The 20901-nt window shown below is 39.2% G+C and overlaps 1 protein-coding gene across 11 annotated transcripts in view; it reads left to right on the top strand.

The window, feature by feature from the left end:
• LOC129732187 (restin homolog) overlaps positions 1–20901 on the top strand; it is a 177439-nt gene that overhangs the window by 141154 nt on the left and 15384 nt on the right. For 10 of the 11 annotated variants that reach the window (XM_055692789.1, XM_055692794.1, XM_055692793.1 and 7 more), the window contains one exon: positions 6884–6994. In XM_055692789.1, coding sequence (XP_055548764.1) covers positions 6884–6994 — 111 coding nt within the window. Of the gene's footprint in view, positions 1–6883; positions 6995–7196; positions 7798–20901 lie in introns of those variants that run through there. The other variant, XM_055692795.1, reaches the window with a different exon arrangement.

Below are 20901 nucleotides of genomic sequence, written 5' to 3'. Positions count from 1 at the left end.
CATACCACTCCATGGCCTTTTCCGTAAAGGCAAGATACCAAATCCGGCCAAAACAGAACGGAACAACTGTGACGACAGACGTTTTTTCAGGCACTCCTGTACATAAATTTTCTGGTTGACGGAGCCTTTCGCAATAAAAATGTTGCTGTTCAAACCACCGAAACAGATGGCTTGTCACACGCGACTTTTTTCGTCGTTTTCGTCGTTTTTGCGGTGTTCGGATTTCGATTTCCCCCCGTTCCTGTCTTCCTGGCAGTCTATGAACGTTGTCTAAACACTTTTAATACGTTGGTAACGGTTGATTTGGCTAAATTCAAAAATTTCTCCAACTTGGCGTGCGAGTAGTACAGAATTTATGTGGCTAAAGTTCGCACTGTATGAACAGTGTACTTATTACTATTTTAAATGAAGTTAATCATTTTTTGCTAATTTAGTACCGATTCTTGTTAGCTGTGTTAAAGCGGTGCTTCGAAACAATTTTCCTAATCCTGGAAATCCGGTTTTCCGACGATATGTTCCGGAACTGAGGGATTTTATGAAAATTTGAACAGAATTTTACAATTATTGCTTAAAAGTTCATAAAATTACTTCCTCAAGCCAGTTTTCATGGTTTTGAGTGTCTTGATGATATGCCCCGAAATTGGACCTTCCGAAATAGATTCCTCAGGAGCTTCTAGAGGCAAAGATACAATTAAATAAAACAAGGTCGAAAACCATCCAATATGAGTATTTTCGGACCCGGGATGATGCCCAGTGACCCAAAAACGGCCCCAGATGCCATTTTGGATTCCAAAATGGCGACTTCCGGTTTCCGAAAAACAACCATAAATGGTCTAATACTAATACTAATACTAATACTAATTTCCGGAATCGAATTGATGCTGAGATCAGAAATCGACTCCCGAAGATATTTTTCAATTAAAAATGATGACTTCCGGTTTGTGGAAAACAGTAAAAATTGACCAAATACCACCATGAGTACATCCGGAATCGGGTAATGTCCAGGAATATTGCAACGATCCCAATTGCCAGTTTAAATTCCGAGATGAAAGACTTCCAGTTTCCGGAAAGCAACCCAAAATGGCCAGATATCACCCAATGTGGGTATTTGATAACTTGATTTTAGATTCAAGATAGTTTCCGGAAAATATCCAAAATTGGCCGAATACCACCTCATATGAGTACTTTTGGAATCAGAATGATGCCAAGAGACCTGAAAACGACTCCAAACGAAACAGAAGTCACCATCTTGAATTTGAAAATGGCATCTGATTTCCGGTCTCAGAGCATCTTTTTAATCCCCAAAAAATACACATATTAGGGGGCACTCGACTATTTTAGGTAGTTTACAAAAACCGGAAGTCGCCTTTTGGAATCCTCAATGGTGTCTGGGGTCGTTTTCCAGTTTGTAGGCATCATTTCGATTACAGAAATACACATATTAGAAGGTATGCGACCGATTTTAGGTTGTTCTCTAGAAACCGGAGTCGCTATCTTGAAATTCAAAATGGCGTCTGGACCATTTTCCTATCTCTGGGCATCATCCTGGTTGTAAAAATATGTATGTTGGATGGTATTTGACCTTCAACACATTTTTTCGTTACGATTACAGAATATGCCCGGCGGAATATGCGTACTTTTGCCCCAAAACGAGTTTTTCAACTGGCTTGCTTTTTATGACAAACACCAAAATATTTTCGACAAAATAAACTCACCCTACAAACCACAATCATACAAGAGTTTTTTAGGTTCAGTTGTTTTCGAGTTTCTGTAGTTTCCGAATAGGTGAGTCGTAGTTTCCAAAACTAAGAAAATTAGATCAAAACAACTCAAAACACATTTTTCCTCATAACATCACACCATTAAATCAGAATCTTATATGTTTACATGTATGTATATCATGTATACCTGACGTTATAATGCTGCTAATTTATGCAATGTTGCCCGTTTATATTGCTCGTAGGTGCTATTCTACGTATTTTTCGTTAAAAATGTATATACTATTCGCAATAAGTTTGGAATCGCTCCACAGAGTGTTGCAACACCCTGTTTGAATATTGCAGGCCCCCGAAAAGTTAATTTTATATGGAGAGATTTATATAACTCTACCTCCAGGGTTGTTACAGTTGGCGCGGATTCCGCGTTTTTTGCGGATTTCGCGTTTTTTGCGGATTTTGCGTTTTTTGCGGATTTGGCGCGTTTTTACTACTCCATGGCGCGGATTTTGCAGTATGCCTTGCAACCCTGCTTTCAATTACCTAAAAATCAGGGTATCGACTGAGAGGCTGGCAGCATCGAAAATTGATTTTGAGTGGTCACCCTGCATTAAAAAACTCTTACTTGAGTCTATTCCATGTTTCTACAGAGGATGTTGTTTAAACTTTCCGAAAACATTTTTAATGACATTCAACTTATATTTGAATGTTAGACCTGTATTCGAGTTAAGGGATTTTTCTACTTTTTCTATTGTTTCTACTTTTTCGAGTTGGCGCTATACGTGAGTCACATATACTTAATCGTATTCGTGATCCGGTTATCCGAAGCTCGGATCACGGATGTGTAAACGAATACTATTCGGATGTCCGGATATCCGGATACGGATAATCGAATAGTCGGATATCCGGATATCCGGATTTTTTTCCATCTTCTAGGCCCGTTCGAATGAAATGTAACGCGAAAAATGGCTTTTTCAACAATCCCCCATCCCCTCGTAAGTAAATATTTACCTAATTAAACTATGTTCGGATACAATATCCGGATATCCGGCTATCCGAAAATCCGGATATCCTGTCGGATAATATCCGAATACCCGGTTGATCCGGATTCTGGATATTTGTCGGATATCCGGATATTTTAATCCGGATAGTCCCAGCACTATTGATAACCTTTTTTTTCTAGCTAAAACCTATCTCGTCCTTTTGAATTATTTTCAACAAGATTTTTTGCAAATTTTAGTAAAACTTGCTATGGTTTGCAACTCACTAAGATTATTAACTACTTGTTGAATGTTCCGACAGTATACGGGATTAAATGGTTTTCCATCACTTTTCATATCTTAAGGGGTTATATACCTTTTTGGTCGAGAAAACTGAGGGAAGTTTGAATTTATTTTTAAGTGCATAGCACCATTTTCATTGCATCAAAGTGATATTGTTCTGAAAGTGCAGTTTATCAGCAACAAACAAATATGTTTGATTTTGAGATATACCAATTATCACTGGAGTAATGGCCGTTTCCCCGAAACGCTATTTTTTGCAGAGGCTTGCGGTGATCCTGATAGAGACTCAGCGGGTCAACCAAAATCAAAAAACTCATATTATTTCATTAGTTTAGAAGTGTGCCGTGTCCTTGAACGATCGCTTTTATGAGTATTTTGTTTTCAGTGCAAACGGGAACGTTTTTTTCCAAAAAATGCACGTTTTGAGCGCCAAAAATTGCATTAAAAAAATTTTTGCGGCAAAATGTAACTGTATGTTTCAAAAAGCGATCGTTCAAGGACCGGTAGATTTAATAACGAAAATTTTATAAAAAAAGATGAAGGAAATCGGTTCAGTGGTTTTCCCGCAATCAGGATCACGGCAAAGTCATTTTTCGGAAAACAATATTCCGAGATAATCACGTATAAAGTTTCAAGTTTAGCTTATGTGGCCGTGGCAAGGCGCGCTGCAAATCGCTCTAACTTTCTTCCTATTGCTCAGATCTTTATGAAAATTTGTGAAAATGTTCTCAAGATGTTGTATTTGAAGATGATGCAATAAGATTTCTTTCGGTTTTTTTAAACCAAAAAGGTATATAAACCCTTAATATTTATCGAACCTCTCAACCCACATTTCTAAAATCTCGTCATTCAATTCTCACTTTTTATATCTAACTTATGTCTCACAGGAATTTTACTCGTCATAATCATACTCTTTTCAACGAGAAAAATTCAGTGCTACGGGCATTTTACTTTTGTATATAAGAATTTCCAAACAACATTTTTGGTCAGCATCATTCCTAAACATGGCCGCAGTAAGTCAACTGTCCTGCGTTTTAAGCTAAATACAAACAAGTTATACATATCAGTATGACATTTTAAAGATGGTATTAAATTTACCATGATGAATCATAAGTTTTTATTAGTTTTTTTCGGCGCGGATTTAGTTTTCACGGCGCGGATCAAAAACCCGTGGCGCGGAGTTTGCGGATTCAAAATTAAGGTTTCTGTAACAACGCTGTACCTCGGAAACCGACAACTTAGAGAGTTGCGGTCTTCAGTAAGTTGTTCAAAAAGTTTTGAAGCCTTGCATTTGATGCACAGTTCGTTTCGAAGTTTGACCGAAACGCGGCGCTAGTGTGCACGCAGTTTTGAGTACTTTGAATCTTATTCATCTCAAGAATCCGAACATTTAGAAAGTTACCGTTTTCGGCAAAGTTGTTGGTGAGATTTTATTTGGAAGCCGGTACGTGGCACTAGTGTGCATGTAGTTATGAGTATTTCTAATTTGGAAGTTTATCTCGTGAATCCAACTATTTCAAAAGCTGCGGTCTTAAGCAAACTTGTTCAGAAGGTCATGTTAAAAACTTTGCGGAAAACCACAACTATCTATTTGGGTGGAATCGTGATATAGGTAAATGAAAGTCTAAATACAAATAATTGCATGCACACTAGCATCACATAGTGGTGGAATTCCCTAGACCGTCCGGACTACTTTGCTGAACTGCCCATAATTCAAAAATTGGCTAATATGCCATAGGCATCAAATCGAGAAAAACGCATTTGAAAGTTTTTTGTCGGTACAACATATTTTGACTGTTTATGACAACTTTTTTAATGAGTATACCACCCTTCATATATGCTGGAACCTTGACGTTGAGTGGAAACAGAGAAATCTGTAGAAAATTCCATCCGCCACGTATTTTTAACACAGTAGCCGTTTTTTTTTTCAATTATAAATTAAAGGTCAGTTGACAAAACGGTGTGCACTTTGGCTAATATCCATACGATGTGAATTATATCGTACTCGTTGGTGATGAAAATGGTTTTGAATTTAATTAAACAACACGGAAGCACAAGTGAAGATGAAAAAGACGACGAGACAATTGTTACGTGCAGCAATATAATAATATAACGAAAATATTATTATTCATGGTAATCTCACAATCCACTTTCCTATTTTTTCTCATCAAATCCAAAATGAAATCTGAATCTTCTTTTTATTAATATTACTCCTAATCTAAGAGCTAAAGATCATTTTTTTAAATGTAAAGATTTCTGACAGAAGGAAACAGTCACACTTTTTGATCATCGGGTTTCGCAGTACAACAAATAAACTCTTGTAGCATCAAATATTCTTCGTAAAAAAGTCAAATTTGATGCAAGGGCCTTACGATCGCTCACCAGTCGCCAGTAACCACCAAGCTACAACACACTTTCGAAAGTTAGAAGAAACACAGTTCAGTAATAATACACTGGTTCGTGAACATACCACAGGTTCATATTGGATATTGGATATTAGTAAAATTCTCAATTATTTTGGATATTAGCCAAAATTGTTTCACGTTTGCTGCCTTCCCAAATGCATTTTTTGACAATCAGCTTCCATAGGGACCTTGTTTAGGGTGTGTACCATCACGAGAAACTGTTTTCTCGTTTTTGGTAAAAATGGCATATTAGCCAATTTTTGAATTATGGGCAGTGAAGACAGAATTTTGCACTTAACTGTCCGCATTCCACGTGGGCAGCTGAAAAGTTCCCGACTCATCCGGACGATAGCCTTGGTAATTCAACGGAATCGTTATATTTTTCAAGCGTCTTCCAATAAGCAATAACGGCGAATTATGAGTTCCAAATACTATAAATCGAGCATGGCATGAAATTACCAAATTTTTGCCAATTTGAATCTCCGAAGCGTCTCTGTCTCCCGAACGAAGTAATATTTCACGGGGAGTCATTTTAAAAACAAGTCACATTCGTCACAATTGTAAATTTGATCATCATTGATTGCATTGCATTGTAATGATTTATCAGATAATTAATAAACTCTTTCTTAGAAGTAGGGATTGCTTAAAAATTTGCAGCAGTCCGAATTTATTTTGTAATTTGACTATCTTTTTACTTTATGGACCCATCACTGCAACCAGGACTAAGATCTGTTGTGTTGTGTTTTTGATTCTGCATTTCATGTTACTCATTAACATCGTCGCTATTGAGAGTAAGCGGATATTTTACCAGCTTATTTCTAGTTAAGAACTAGCAATCAGTAAAAATGATATGGAAGCATATCCGCAGTGCGAATATTGTCATTTGGTGTTATTCTACTGACCCGCACTGTTGTGTATGGCATTGATAGCGAGTTTTCTTCACTATTTTGTGTGCTGAAGTGGCGATTTGCGGCCATCATCACGGCCCACATACCTACCTAAATTTCCGTCCATTCTATTCAGATAAATAGCCTTTTGTTTGTGTAAAATATGTTTGTGGAAATAATATTACCTTTGCAAAGCGTTGAAAAATCAGTCACGTCAGGAGATAAATCCAAAAATTTATTTGCATATTGGCCTAAGCTTTTAAATCAATCATTTATCCGATTATAAGATGAATACCACAAATTTCGGAAACATTTTTCGTAGCAGTCAAAGCTCCACGCTCCATATTACTGTATAAGCATATTTTATTCACAGAATCGACAAAGTCTACTATGGCTTTCACAGAAAAAGGGTCTACCAACCTACAAAATACTGGAAATCGGCTGTATTGTCGACACTTGTTGCCACAAAGCTTACCACGCTCATTCAAAGACAGTCAACAATTCTCACATTTCAAACACTAACACTAACAACACCAATAGAAACCACATACTACAGCGCTTTGTTTCTCACCTCCCCTTTTCCAACTCTCTAGGATGTTCTTCGGGAAAAGCAGAATCACATCGAACAGCTGATGCGAGAACGGGAAATCGACCGGGAGGAGGGCGCTAACCAAACCATTACGTACCAGAAAAACGTTCAACAGGTATTCACGCAATGTGACGATAAAAATTGTGGCGTCGATCGACACCTAGCAAATGCCGTGGGGTTACTCTGTAGATTGAGTTATTATTTTTTGTTTGTTTGAATGCTCCTCGATTCTGCGTGAACATACGCGCACAGCACTCCGCATTCATTAGGTAGTGTCCATACTACATCAATTACTGTACATTTTTCTTCCTTTTTAGCGCGACGCCGAGAGTGACGAAATTGGACGCTGGGCGGATCTGGTTCGCAGGCGAGCCCTGCGCATCGCCGATTTACGACGAGAGTTCCAAGGTTGGCATGGAAATCACGAACGGCACTGCATTCTCCATGATGTCCTGCTGGCTTGAGCGAAAAAATCGAAAATCATCTGATTTGGGGCAGCGGAAGTTGGCAGTGTGGAAACCAGCATGAATCTGTCATTCGTGCGTGGAGAATGAAAGGAAGGAAAATTAAGATATTTTTCCGAAGGAGAAAATAAGAAATGAGTTGTAACTTTTTGAATGTTTGTAATCGGATGATTACTTTATTTTATTATTGTCGGTACAACACATCCTTTTTATTTTGCATCGATTAGTGCTTAAGGAAAGTTCTTGTGAAGATTGTAGTCGTTTTAGTGATGTAAAAAAATGCGAAGTTTTTCTGAAACAATCTTGCAGTCACAATGACTCCGGTGGGAAATGCCACTTTTTACACTCATTGCAACAGCTTCATGAATTGTATTATTAGAAGATACGGCTTGTAACCTGTATGCGTCAAACTGTTTTAATTTTATAATAAGTGTATTAAAAAACTTTTGAAGTACTCAACTGTGTGTTTATTTACGATTAGTTTTTGTAATTTTGAATAGCGTACCAATTTTAGTTCATATTTCCTCCAAATAGTTGCTTTATGTTCTCTTTTTTATTAATTTCAACTCAAAGGCAAAATATTCGATAACGCAAAACCACCTACAATACAAAAGGCAGAATCACGGCGGTTGGAAATGTTACCATAGCGTTACCAAAATGAGAAAAAATATTCGCTTTTGTTATTTTACATATTGATTTCATGTGGCATAATGCTTTTGTTCCGCATTTCAAAATATGCCAGGAATTTATTTGCATGATGCAGTACTTACCTACCACGTAAAAACTTTTTAAAGACAGCAGCTTGTACATGCCTTGGCTTTCCTAGGAGACATTCAAGACAAAGAAAATTCTCCTACCAGGGTATGAGCCGACAGATGATGCGTTTATTCCAGGCTCCCAGTTTTTTTTGAAATCGTCATTTTTGATTTGGCTGAAATTTTGCATAGAAGTTTCTATGGGAAAGAATACCATTTAGTGCTATTGGTTTAATTTTTTGAAACACGACTCATTTTTGAGAAGCTATTGAAAATTATTATAGGTTTTATTTTTCATGAACATTTCAATAATTTTCAGCCTTATTTTTTTCAGATTTTGGGTATCCTGATTCTGAGTATTCTGATTCGTCTTTTTGAAATGTAAAGTGACTTAGTAAAGTAATATTATACTTATAATAGTTTAAGAACTTCTCATTCTAGGAGAAAAGTTTATGTACACATTTTTCTTTGGAAATGGCGAAATTTCTTTCTTAATTTGTTAAATTTATCAATTTTCAAAATAGAGAAACTTTTTCCAAAATTCTAATTCATAATTTAATCATTTCCGACGACAACATTTAAAGAATGGCATTTTATGATTATGTTGCGATTTTTTTTTCAGTGTGATTTGGTTCTGAAAATTTATTATAATTTTCTAAAAAAATATCACAAAAACTAAACCGTACCCATATCAGCTAAATATCAATCCAACTAAACATAGGTAGGACCTATTGATTCGTTATTTGAGCTGAAAATGCTCTTTGCGAATATTTATTGAAAATCACTTTTTTTTTTCATTCTACAATTGCAATTATTGATTACGTCCTTGTGAAAAGTTATTTTTGAGATAAAAGACTGATGTCAAATACTACCTTGTTATCATATTACCAGAATATAATTCCGAGCTGAGAAGGTTGTACTGTGAACACTGACACAATATAAACCTTTCTTTGACGCAATTCTACAGCCATCCCAAACATTATTCTATTATATAGCGATACTAATCTGTATTAGAAAATAGTTGTTAATTCCAGCATAATGCTTATTAGGTATTTATTGGCTCAATTGATCTTATCCCATATATCAAATTAATCTATCGTATTTGTCAAAGCTATTCCGCCAATCGATGAGTATAATTATCTTTGTCGTTGTTCGCGATAATCAGAACTTCAAAGCAAGAAGCGAATTGTGCATTCCAAGCCCAATTTTCTGCACGACTGGGCAGTTTATCTTCGGCTCACAATTCACCAGATCCGTGTCCATCAAACTGTTTGAGGAGCGCAAATAGTGTGATCAGAGAAATCACACCCCCTGCAACTATGGGCCCAGAACATCAATTCCGGAAACAAACAGTCGTGTGATTGTTCTTATCAAACGGCGCAATTTTCACCGAACGACTGTAATTGAACAAGAAAGGAACCAGCACGAACCTACAACATTTCGCATCCAGACCGGTGGAGCGGGAGGAAGAGTATTCATTGCGAAGAACTAAAACCTGTCTCACCAAAGAAGGGATTTCCATTGCGGTCTTTTGGTCTCGGATATAAAACAGTGGATTCGTGTCCCTGGAATGGCACAATCTAGATGCCGCATTTTCTAAATGTACATAGTTGTACGCACGGGAGGGGGGTTTTCGGGGTTCAAACTTGTTCTATGGGAAAAACCCCTCCACAGAATAAATCTCAAGGTTGCAAGGCGCGATCCTACGTTAATTTTTTTGTTGTAAAGTTTATTGTCAAGTTCTAAAACATAAATCTTGGTAAAACTTCTTCCAATCGGAAATCCTGCGCACGGCTATGCCTATGAAGCATCAAACTCCATGTGTAGATATCGCCTTACAGTATAGCACATTGATCCTCCGGTCAGTCAGTGTACATAACAGACGGTCGCATCCGTTTGCTCGACTCATCGCCATCAAGAGATACCCGGTTTTCCTGACGGACATCTATGCATACAATGGTGAGTGTCTAGCCACATTCAGCACCGGCCGAGGTTATCCGGTGCCATTGAAACCGTCCTATCCAACGGGTGATTGTGTGCTGCTGCAGGTAATTGGCGACTTTTGTTACCAGCCACGGTTGTGTGCACCCATATAGCGCGAAGTACAGGTGAAATATACAGTACAGTCAACGTTTCTCCTTTAAAAAGAAACAATATGATGATTATTCCCATCAAGGCTGATCGAATAGCAATTACCCTAATTTGAACAATTCCAGCTCATTCGATCCAAGTTGAAGTTAGTTAACGAAGACTATATTTACGGTATACTCTTTTGAAAATATCGATATTTTTATCCTGCCTGTACATATGTATGTAGCACACCCATATTCAATGTTCGTTTGATTCCAACGGGAGGATTACGATTGAAGCAGACTTTTTTTGTGGTGTTCTGCTGTGCAGCAAGAGAAGAGTGTATTCATCGAGATTGAGTATTGTTTGCACGGCAAAATGCATCGCTTGTTTGCGAAGTTCAAGGCTACCGCAAATGGTGCAAGAAACGGCCAAAAGGCAGCATCGAGTTTGAGTATCACTGTCACATCACCTGCTGCCACAGAGTTTATCTTTTCGAAGTGTCTATGCAGGGATCACACAACGCCAGAAGCGACGTTCAGTGAGTGCACTATCTCGCTTGCCATATGTGACACGAGCAGGAATAGATGTTGTTTGCTCGCACTATTGAATGTTCGTCTTTATATCGTGGTTATCTTTGCGAGTGGCTATGAACAGTAGTTACGCTGCAAAAAAGATTTACGTATGTCTATTGATTTGTTGTGAGAAAAAATACCATTTTGCTTCACCATCAAAATTTGATGTGGACTGAGATAAACTCACAAATTTTCATTAATTGTTATGTTGGAATGCAGCTTCATCGGGTATGAATACTATTTACTGTTATTAATGTTATTAATTTGGAAATAATTACATGTACTAGAGTGCCAATGCGATGTATGAAAAAAATTTACCTTCGAAAGTCCCCATACAAAATTTCAGCTCGATCGGACATCGGGAACACGTGCCTCAAAGCGGTCAAAGTTTCACGAAAAATATCGATGAAAAAAAAGTACAGGTGGTGAGTGATACATGAAATTGTCGATACCGATTTTTTTTTTGATGCCATATGTCTTAGGAATGCATGAAACGTCGAGATTTGGTGTTAACTCGAAAATACTACAAGGTATACAGCCCTAGGGTTGTATGAAATGGTGACGTGGGACTAAACACTGTAATTACAGTAATTACGGACACAATGAATTCGTTTGTTCAGTGATTTACGTATTTTAGTTCTCAGCCTCCCTTTGCTTTTTTCAGAAATATATTTAAGTACACTCGGAAGAATCTAATTTACACTTGGTGATGTTGTGCCTGTAGTGTGTTTTTGTGCAAACAACATTTAACAATTACAACGAAGTTGAAGTTTAAAAAGATTCATTTTTGTTTTTTGCTTCACAAGTTTGCTTCATAAAATGTATGATGATAACTAGCGTATTGAAAAATTGTACAACATTTTATCTATCCAACAACAGCACATGTTGGATAACAATAACCAATATGTTGTTGGATGGATAAAATGTTGAACAATTTTGTAATACGCTAGTTATCATTATTTTTTTTTTTTATTTTTATTCTCGCTTATTTTCCGTCGGTCTAGTTCCGCCACTGTTGTGGCCAATCACCGACGCCCAGGGAGGCGACTCCACACCCAGGACCCTAACTCACGACCCGTTTACTAACGGACCGGCGCCAACGGCTTTACTTCCTCATGCGATGGAAGGCGTGATCCCAGAGATTTTTCGCCTCAGAAAATCTCCCGGTGTCGGCTAGGATTGAATCTAGACCAGTTGGGTTGGTTGTGAGTGGATCACGCCACCTCACAACCATCGACACCTATGTCGGCGGTGGGATTCGAACCCAGGCGTCGAGCGTGGTTGGCGGAGACATTACCAACCACGCTAGGCCTCCGCTCTTAGTTATCATTATATTTTCATTGCAAAGCGGTAAAAATCGATAAAAAGTGTCAAGGACAAATTTACGCGTACAATGAACCAATCACATGCGAGCATTCCTAGCACAGATGCAAGAATAGACATCAACCATTCCCTGTGATATTCTCTGTATCAATATCCAAAAAAAATTGACAGAGATGTTGAAATCTGACGCAACATTTGCAGGTTTCTTTTCCAATTTTACAGAATGCATTACTAACTTTACTTTACTTACTTTGTTGGCTAACGGACCGTTCACCGGTCTAGGGCCAAACGAATTAGAGATGTCCAGCTTCTTCTGTCTTGGGCAGCCGTTCTCCAGTCTCGTACACCAGCAGATCGTGCATCTTCTTCCACCTCGCGCATCTACCGCGTGCGAGGCCTACCACAGAGTCGACGGCCTCTTACTGGTTCTCTACTGAAGATAGTTTTGACGGCTCTCTCGTCAGGCATTCTGGCTACATGCGCAGCCCACTGAAGCCTGCCCCGCTGTATTACCTTCACTATATCAGCATGTTTGTATACCTGATTCATCTCGTGGTTCATGCGTCTGTGGCACACTCCATCTTCTAGTTTACCGCCATGTATCGATCGCAGAACTTTACGCTCAAAAACTCCGAGCACTCGTCGATCAGCTTCCTTCAGCGTCCATGCTTCATGTCCGTGAAGGGCCACCGGGAGTATCAGCGTCCTATACAGCGCTAGTTTTGTGCGAGTTTGCAAACTACCGGACCTTAGCTGGTTACGTAGTCCGTAGAAGGCCCTTTTCGCAGCTGCAACTCGTCGTTTCACTTCACGGCTCATATCGTTGTCACAGATCAAGATAAACGAATTCGTCAACCACTTCAAATCGTTCCCCATCTATCTCCACCTCAGCACCAACACCACGGGGACTCCCACGCTCTCTGCCAGCTACCATGTACTTCGTTTTGGCAGAGTTAATGACAAGTCCCAATCTCGCTGCTTCCCTCTTGAAAGGTACGAAGACCTCCTCCACGGCCTTACGGTTGATATCGATGTCCGCAAAACCAAGAAGCATGTGAGATTTCGTGATGATCGTACTGTTTTTTCCACGTTTGCTCTTCGTACTGCACCTTCAAGGGCGATGTTAAATAGTAAGTTAGAGAGCGCATCACCCTGCTTTAGTCCATCCAACGTTCTGAAAGCGGTTGATGTCTCGCCAGCTATCCGCACGCACGATTTCGATCCCTCCAGCGTCATACGACTCAGCTTAATTAGTTTCGTAGGGAAACCGTGTTCCAGCATGATCTGCCACAGCTCGTTTCTTTTCACTGAGTCGTATGCCGTCCTGAAATTCACAAACAGATGGTGAGTCGGTAAGTTGTACTCCCGGAACTTATAGAGGATCTGTCGCAGGGTGAGCTTTTGATCCGTCGTGGAACGTCCCTGTCGAAAACCAGTCTGGTATTAGCCAACAAAGGATTCCGTTAACGGTCTCAATCTGAAGAACAGGATACGGGAGAGCACTTTATATGCGAAGTTGAGCAACGTTATGCCACGATAGTTGCCACAATCCAATCGATGACCCTTCTTATAGATAGGGCATATGAGGCCTTCCAATGCATACCAGTATAGAAAACAAAGACGTAGTCTCACGTCAAAAATAAATTTCTAAAAAACAACTTTCTGGGTCTTAAAAATTTTTCGAGCTTTTGGCTAATGGCATATATATAAAAAAATCAACTTTCGAATTTCGTTTAGCGATAGGGCTCAAAAGTTTCGTCCTCTCGAATAGAGTTCTCAAACACGTGGAACACGTGCCTCAAAGCGGTCAAAGTTTTATCTTTTTGACCGATGAAAATAATACATGATTGGGGTGGTCTTTTTTGTCGAAATTTTGAAAAAAATCCGGGAAAAAAAATTTGAATGGAATATCGAAGAAAAAAAATAGATACTACTGTCTTCACTATTCCATTCAACCTGTGCATTATTTTCATCGGTCAAAAAACTGAAACTTCGACCGCTTTGGGGCACGTGTTCCCGATGTCCGATCGAGCTGAAATCTGGCATGGGGACTCTGTTCGAGAGGACGAAACTTTTTAGCACTACCGCTAAACGAAATTCGAAAGTTGATTGTTTTATATATATGCCATTGACCCCAAGCTCGAAAGTTTTCTAAGACCCAGAAAGTTGTTTTTTTCGAAAAACAAAAATTTTCGGGATAACACCATATCTCGTTTCATGCATTTCTAAGACATATGGCATAAAAAAATCGGTGTCGACAATTTCATGTATTACTACGTGTGCTTATTTTCCATCGATGTTTTTCGTAAAACATTGACCGCTTTGAGGCACGTGTTCCCGATGCCCGATCGAGCTGAAATTTTGAATGGGGATTTTTTTCGAGAAGACGAAACTTTTGGGCCCTACCGCTGAACGATATTCGAAAAATCGATTTTTTCTTTATTCTCCCTTATTTTCCGTTGGTATAGTTCCGCGACTGTTGTTGTGCCAATCACCGACGCACGGGGAGGCATAGGCGTAGCCAGGGGGGGGGGGGCAGGGGGGGCCGTTGCCCCATCTAATTGCTGGCATTGGTGCAGAATTTTTTTTTTCAATAACTCTAATAACGTTTGCGCTAAAAAAATGGACAAAAACTGCCAATTTTTCATGGGTTTTCCTTTACACACACTGACGAAACTACGCATGCAGCATCAATCATATTAACCGATGAGTCATCAGAAAAAATTTGATTTGCCCGTTTAAATAACGGTACCCACGTCGCGTCGAAAACAGACATCGTGCGGCAGTTCGTGGACACCGGATACGCCCGTTCTGGCATCTACAACATCTTGGCACTATTGGACAACAATCAGAGCATTGAAAGAAAGCCCAGTTCCGGACGGCCGACGACCCTGAGTGACAAGAAGCTCCAAAGAATGCTGAAGAGGAAGACCGAGGGAAAAGTGGCTACATCGCTGCGAGCGCTTGGCCATACATGTTAGGAAGCAGTCCCGTTCACGGAGCTGCAAGCAATGACGCAGCGGCAGCGCCTGAATAAGATGGTCAAACCGATTTTCCCTGCAATTCACGACGTGGCGGTGGTGATGGACGACGAGACCTGTCTCACTCTGGATGGCAACTACTGGTAGGGCACTTTGTATTTTACTTCCCACACGAAAGAAGTAAGCACTAAGGTGAAATTTCTTTTACACACCAAGTTCCCCAAGACGGTGCTGCTGTGGCTGACAATCAGCGTGAAGGGGTTGTCAAAGCTGCTCTTCTTTTGCTCCTGACTGGCCGAGAACGGGGGAATTTATGGTACGAAGTACCTGCCGGAAGTAGCGTCGTTCACCAAAAAATACCATAACGCCGAAGACACGGTTTTTTGGCCGGATCTGGAGACGGCTAACTATTCGAGGCGATCATTTGAGGAGATGGAACGGCTAAATGTCGATATGATTCCCAAGTTGGTGAACCCGCCCAACGTCCCCAAGTTGCGTTTCGTCGAAGATTTCTGGCAAGCCTGAAGCGTAAGATCTACTCCAACAATTTTGTCGCGAAATTTGAGGAGGAATTGATAAATAAAATGAAAAAAGGATTTAAAAACTTGCCTACACGCATGTTTTTATCCGCCATGGCGAACGTTCCGGTTAACTGCCGAAATTCCGCACGCAAGATCGTAGGTTTTTTTCTGCACGTTAGCTAATTACCTTCCATAGGAAATTAATCAAACCTAATTATCTGTCTTAGCTATTTTTTACCACCATCCGAAAAAAATCCACTTTTTTAACGCATACGTTAGCACGAAACGGCATTTTTAGCCCATTGAAACATCTGTGTAAAATATCAGCCAGATCAAAAATAATTGATTGACATACTTGCCCTTTGTTGCGTGGAATTGCACAGGTTTTTCAGTTGATCCACTAAGGACATTGCAGCGGCAAAAGTACCGGGCAAACCCACCTGCATCAACTAGCTTAGTATTGGAATCGAGCATTGACAATTCCTTACCTTAATTCTCTAATAACCTCACAGAAAACACGGTTCATGGAAGATAGTGCACTTGCCTACGCGTTGTCCTCGCTGCATCATGCTAACGTAATACGCATGTCGTTAGAAGAGTTAAAGTGCAAAACCGGAGCTTTCGTATTTTTTTATGACGTTAACAATTTTGTTGGAGAGGTGGATGTCTGGTATCAACATTGCAGCATGAGTCATGCATGAGAGCAGACGGTAAGAATTAGGAAGAACGGGATCTTATAGACTTGCTTGCTGAAGCCCGTTCGTTCTTACCTGCGACTGAGAAAGCAATTGAAATTGAACTTGCTTCACCATGTAAAACAAGCACGATTGAGCTCTCGTTCAGCACATTACGTCGGGTGAAAACCTGGCTGAGGTCAACAATGGTTGAGTGCTCTCTGCTTGCTGAGTGTTCATCGGCAGATGGTTAACAACAATCGTAGAAAATTTACTGAATCAGCGCTGGAGCGATTTGCGGAGGATTAAAGGAAGGTGTTTTTCAGTTAACGACGTTTTATTGTTATCTTTCTACGGTAGATTTAGTGTTAATTAAATTACAGTTTAGTTTAATTTAGTGTTAGTCTAGTCTAGTCTGGTCTACACTAACACAGCCAGTACTTGAAAACTTTTTCCACTGACCAATAACGACGCAGGCCACGACCAAAAGGCGGTACTACTTGGGAAGGAAAGGGATGGTGATACTTGTTTTGTTTAGAGACCGCGGGTACCACTGCATCTCTACGAGTATTACAGGATAGGAATTGTTTTAATAAGGTACAGCTCTGGTAACTTTATGATAACTGATGCATATTACGCGAAATACAAATTTGAAAGTTCAGAAGCCTATTGCGCGATCAAAATCGTTATTTGTTGTAGTAAGATGGGGTGAGACAAATTCAGGATTTGCCATGGTAGGCAATGGGGAACGAGAACGTATGCTGAATCTGAATCCGTTGTTTGAATATATGTACTAGCAAACCGATGAATTTTTATCGAGTTAGTTTGATTTGTACTTTTAATAAGTTCTACCAACAACGCGATACAGATCTGCAGAAATCCACCTGCCGTACTGCATTAATATTAAACATAATTATAGAAAAATACTAAGCTAGAAAAAGAACGCTCTCACCATTTACAATTCAATCCAGATCCTATTCAGTCAATCCCTATTTTGTGTCCTTAATCGATCATACTCATCTGTCGAGTGTCACTCAGCTTGGATAAATTAAAGAGAAAAACTCTTAGGACATTCGTTGGCTCCTGTAGCGAAAACTTCTCCTTATGGCGGTTTCGACTACTTCCTAAGTTTTAAGAGGCATTTTAATCCGCTTGATCTTCATGCACTTTGACTAATACTGCGACCTGCGTATTGACTAATATCGGCTGTTTCTTCAAATACGGAAGGCAACGTTGGCGGTTTTCGGTGAAAACTAACTTTATATAACACTGTTTCAACCAAAAAAAAAATTAAAAATATTTAGCGAGAAAATTGTGACGCAGTAGAAAAATTGCGTCCGTCCGCGTTCGTGCTCTACTTCGATCTCCACAGTTTAGTTTATTTTAGTGTTAGTAAAAAAATTAAATTTTTTACTACTAAAATTTTGAAGAACTTGCCCCCCCCCCCCCCCTATTCGAAATTCTGGCTACGCCCATGCGGGGAGGCGATTCGACGCAGGACCCTAACTTACGACCCGTTGATTAACGGACCGGCGCGCAGTGGTGTGCTATACACGACACTCACCCTAAGAAGCATAAATAAAATGCAATGTTCTATATCACCCGCGAGCCGATATGGATCACCGCGCGTAGGGCGACAAGAAGAACTGGGTCAGTTGTACACATGCGATTAGACTGCATCGAAGCGGTCGTACCGCCTTGTGTTATGTTGATGTTTACTTTTTGATCCACTGCGTACGTTCTTTCTCGGCTCGCGATTAACCAAAACAATAACGTTTAATGATTCCGGTACCAAGTTAGCAATTGCCAAAATACAGAAACCGTAACAGCCGTCCCAGGCATCTGCTTTGATACTTCACTTATGTGTAATTAGTATTGATTTATAAAAATGCAAACGTTGCATTTAACACCCTATATAAAGAGCTAAGATGATCCTGAATAAATCAGTCTTGTAGTGCATTTAGACTATGTTTGATTTCGCTGAGCTCCTTCGGGATACCTCAAACCGAAGTCCCTACTAAGTGCACTCTGGAGTAAAATCCAGATACTGCGCGAACTGGTCGAATGTCCACTTCCGTTTAAATCCTCCGACGGTTTACAAAATATTATAGTGGGGCGAAATCGAAAATAGTAGGACATTTGCGACGAAACGCATGGTTTTAGCGTTTCGATGTCTTCTAGAAAGTTTCTCAGTTTTATGAGTAGGGTAGAGCGGGGCTAGTTGGTCATTTTTGGTCAAAATGTTCTCTAACTTTTTGTAGGAAATATTATGGAAAAAAATAATTACATGAAAATGTTGCGTTAAGTCTGTAGCTTCTAGAAAAAATAAGAACGACTCGAAATAATTTACGACTTTGCGGATATTTTATGTTTTTCGAGTTGATGTCAAATTGTCCAACTAGCCCCTCAGGTGGGGTAAGTTGGTCAGGGTGTGGGGTAAATTGACCATTTTTATTTCGAAAGGACTATTCAGTTATCCTTCCTCACTTCATTTGCGGCAGCCTGTAGCGTCTCAGCGGAAGTCAAACTTCTTCCGGTTTTTGTTTATACGTTCGCTTTCCGAAATCCCAAACCATGAGAAAAATAAGTCATAATTGCATGAAAAAAATCGTATTACTCCATCGTACACGACGAAACGTATATGATAAAATCTCTCTAATGGTTTTGTTGGACACTAAATCAAAGACAACACGGATTAAATTGAAAACCAGAGCCGAATTCTAGATTCGCATCTGCAATCACAAGCACACTACCAAAGCCTCATTAGTTTTTTATTGTTGAAAACTTGCATTCGATGAAATTTTCGGCGAGTAGGTGACATTTGTCGATGCATTAGTGTACGTTATAATTATTTCAGATCAATGACTCGGCATTAATAGTGTTCGCTAATGACGACGAAATGTAGATAACTTTTACCAAATTGTTTATCGTTTAAAATAAACGGTTTTGCTAAGCAGAGCACATATTGTTTTCGTTTGGTTTTAGTATGCATCATGAAATGCATTGTTCCTGGAATTGCATATACTTGGTTACTTGAATTCATTGATGATGTGCGTAGGACCAACCAGCCCCGCTAGTATGTGACCAACTAGCCCCTCGTGTATTAAATATGAAAACTACAACACTTGAAAATAAAATATTGGCGAAAACTTGTTTCACACTACTTAAAACTAACAAGAAGTACTTTCATTATACATTGAACTAGATTTATTTTAATTTGGCTAGCTTTGTTTAAATTTTATGACACTATTTACAAGAGAACTTATTTAACGGAAAGGCAAATATTGGCAGCTACTTTCACTGCCATTTTGTTCGGGTACTTATTCCCTTCAATTTTGTATATATAACGTACTGAAATAAAAGTGGATTCATAGTAATTTTTCGGAAATTAAGTTGCATTTTTTTGGAATTTGATTATTTCTTTTACTTTAACTCTTTTTTAAATCGGACAATCGGTGCCCGTAAAAGAGTGAGCCATGGACGTTTGGAGATTTGATAGGTGCTTTAAGCGAAATGTTTAAATGTATAACTTTAAAAAATCCGAGTTTGACGTCTGGTTTGAGTCAGATTCGCGGGTGCGAAATGGAAATTTCATGAAATACTTACAGAATAAACTAGGTGGAGAAAAATTAGATTCGAAGCAAAAAAAGGTTATCGTGAAGTTATCTTACAACTTGGAACAAAAAAAAGTATTCATTGAAGCTTTTTAAAGGTTCAACAGAAGCGGGTCTAAAGGCGGACTGGGCACTAGAGTTTAACATCACTGACTTTAAGTGATACAATGTATCGTGATCTGTTCCGTCACTTCAAGAAAGTCATGGGGACTGCCCGGTCATGCTTCTACGTCGTCGACTCGGCTGAATATACACGCTGCGTATGTTATACCGTGCATTTGGTGGGAATATGTCGGTGTTATTCGTTGTAGGCTGTTGAAACCAAACCGAAATCAAAAACTTGTACTGGGGAACGGTATCGACTTTAATTGATGCGATTAGTCCGAGCACTGTGCAAAAAAACGGCCACAATACGAGCAGAGGCACGAAAAAGTGATTCTACTGCATGACAATACTCGGCCTCATAAAACTTATATAGAAACGCTCACACCGAAAGTCCTATCTCACCCGTAGTATTCCCGAGGTTATTACTTGTTCCGTTCGATGGCACATGCTCTGGCTGATCAGCAGTTCTGCTCATATGAAGACATCGAAAAACCACAAATCAGTCGTGAATAGCCTTAAAAGACGAAGACTCCTATTCTATCTTTTATCGATGGGATGAAGTTGTAGCTAATGATGGGTAAAATTTTCATGTATAGATAACTTCTTGTTTTTTTCCAATTCATTTTTATTTAATTTTTATAAAAAACAGTGAGAAGTTAGTTGTACACTTAAATAATACCAAAGTGGAGGAATCTAAAATATTTCTCTTGAAAGATAAAAAAAAATGGTGTGCTTTCTCACAGAAAAACGTACAATAACTAGATAACAGAGCTCACTGTCGTGTTGTTACAGTGAGCATTCTTGAGCATATATCTAATTTAGGGAGCATCTGGGTAAGAAAGTAGATTGCATTTGTTTTGCATCTCGAAAATAAAAAAAAAATCCAAGCGCCACTTCGCGTCACATTCTTCTATGAAAAAAACTCAAGTTGTCTTTGTTG

Source organism: Wyeomyia smithii, chromosome 3, assembly GCF_029784165.1.
Source record: "Wyeomyia smithii strain HCP4-BCI-WySm-NY-G18 chromosome 3, ASM2978416v1, whole genome shotgun sequence".
NCBI lineage: Eukaryota > Metazoa > Arthropoda > Insecta > Diptera > Culicidae > Wyeomyia > Wyeomyia smithii.
This window is presented reverse-complemented; position numbering and strand designations above follow the sequence as displayed.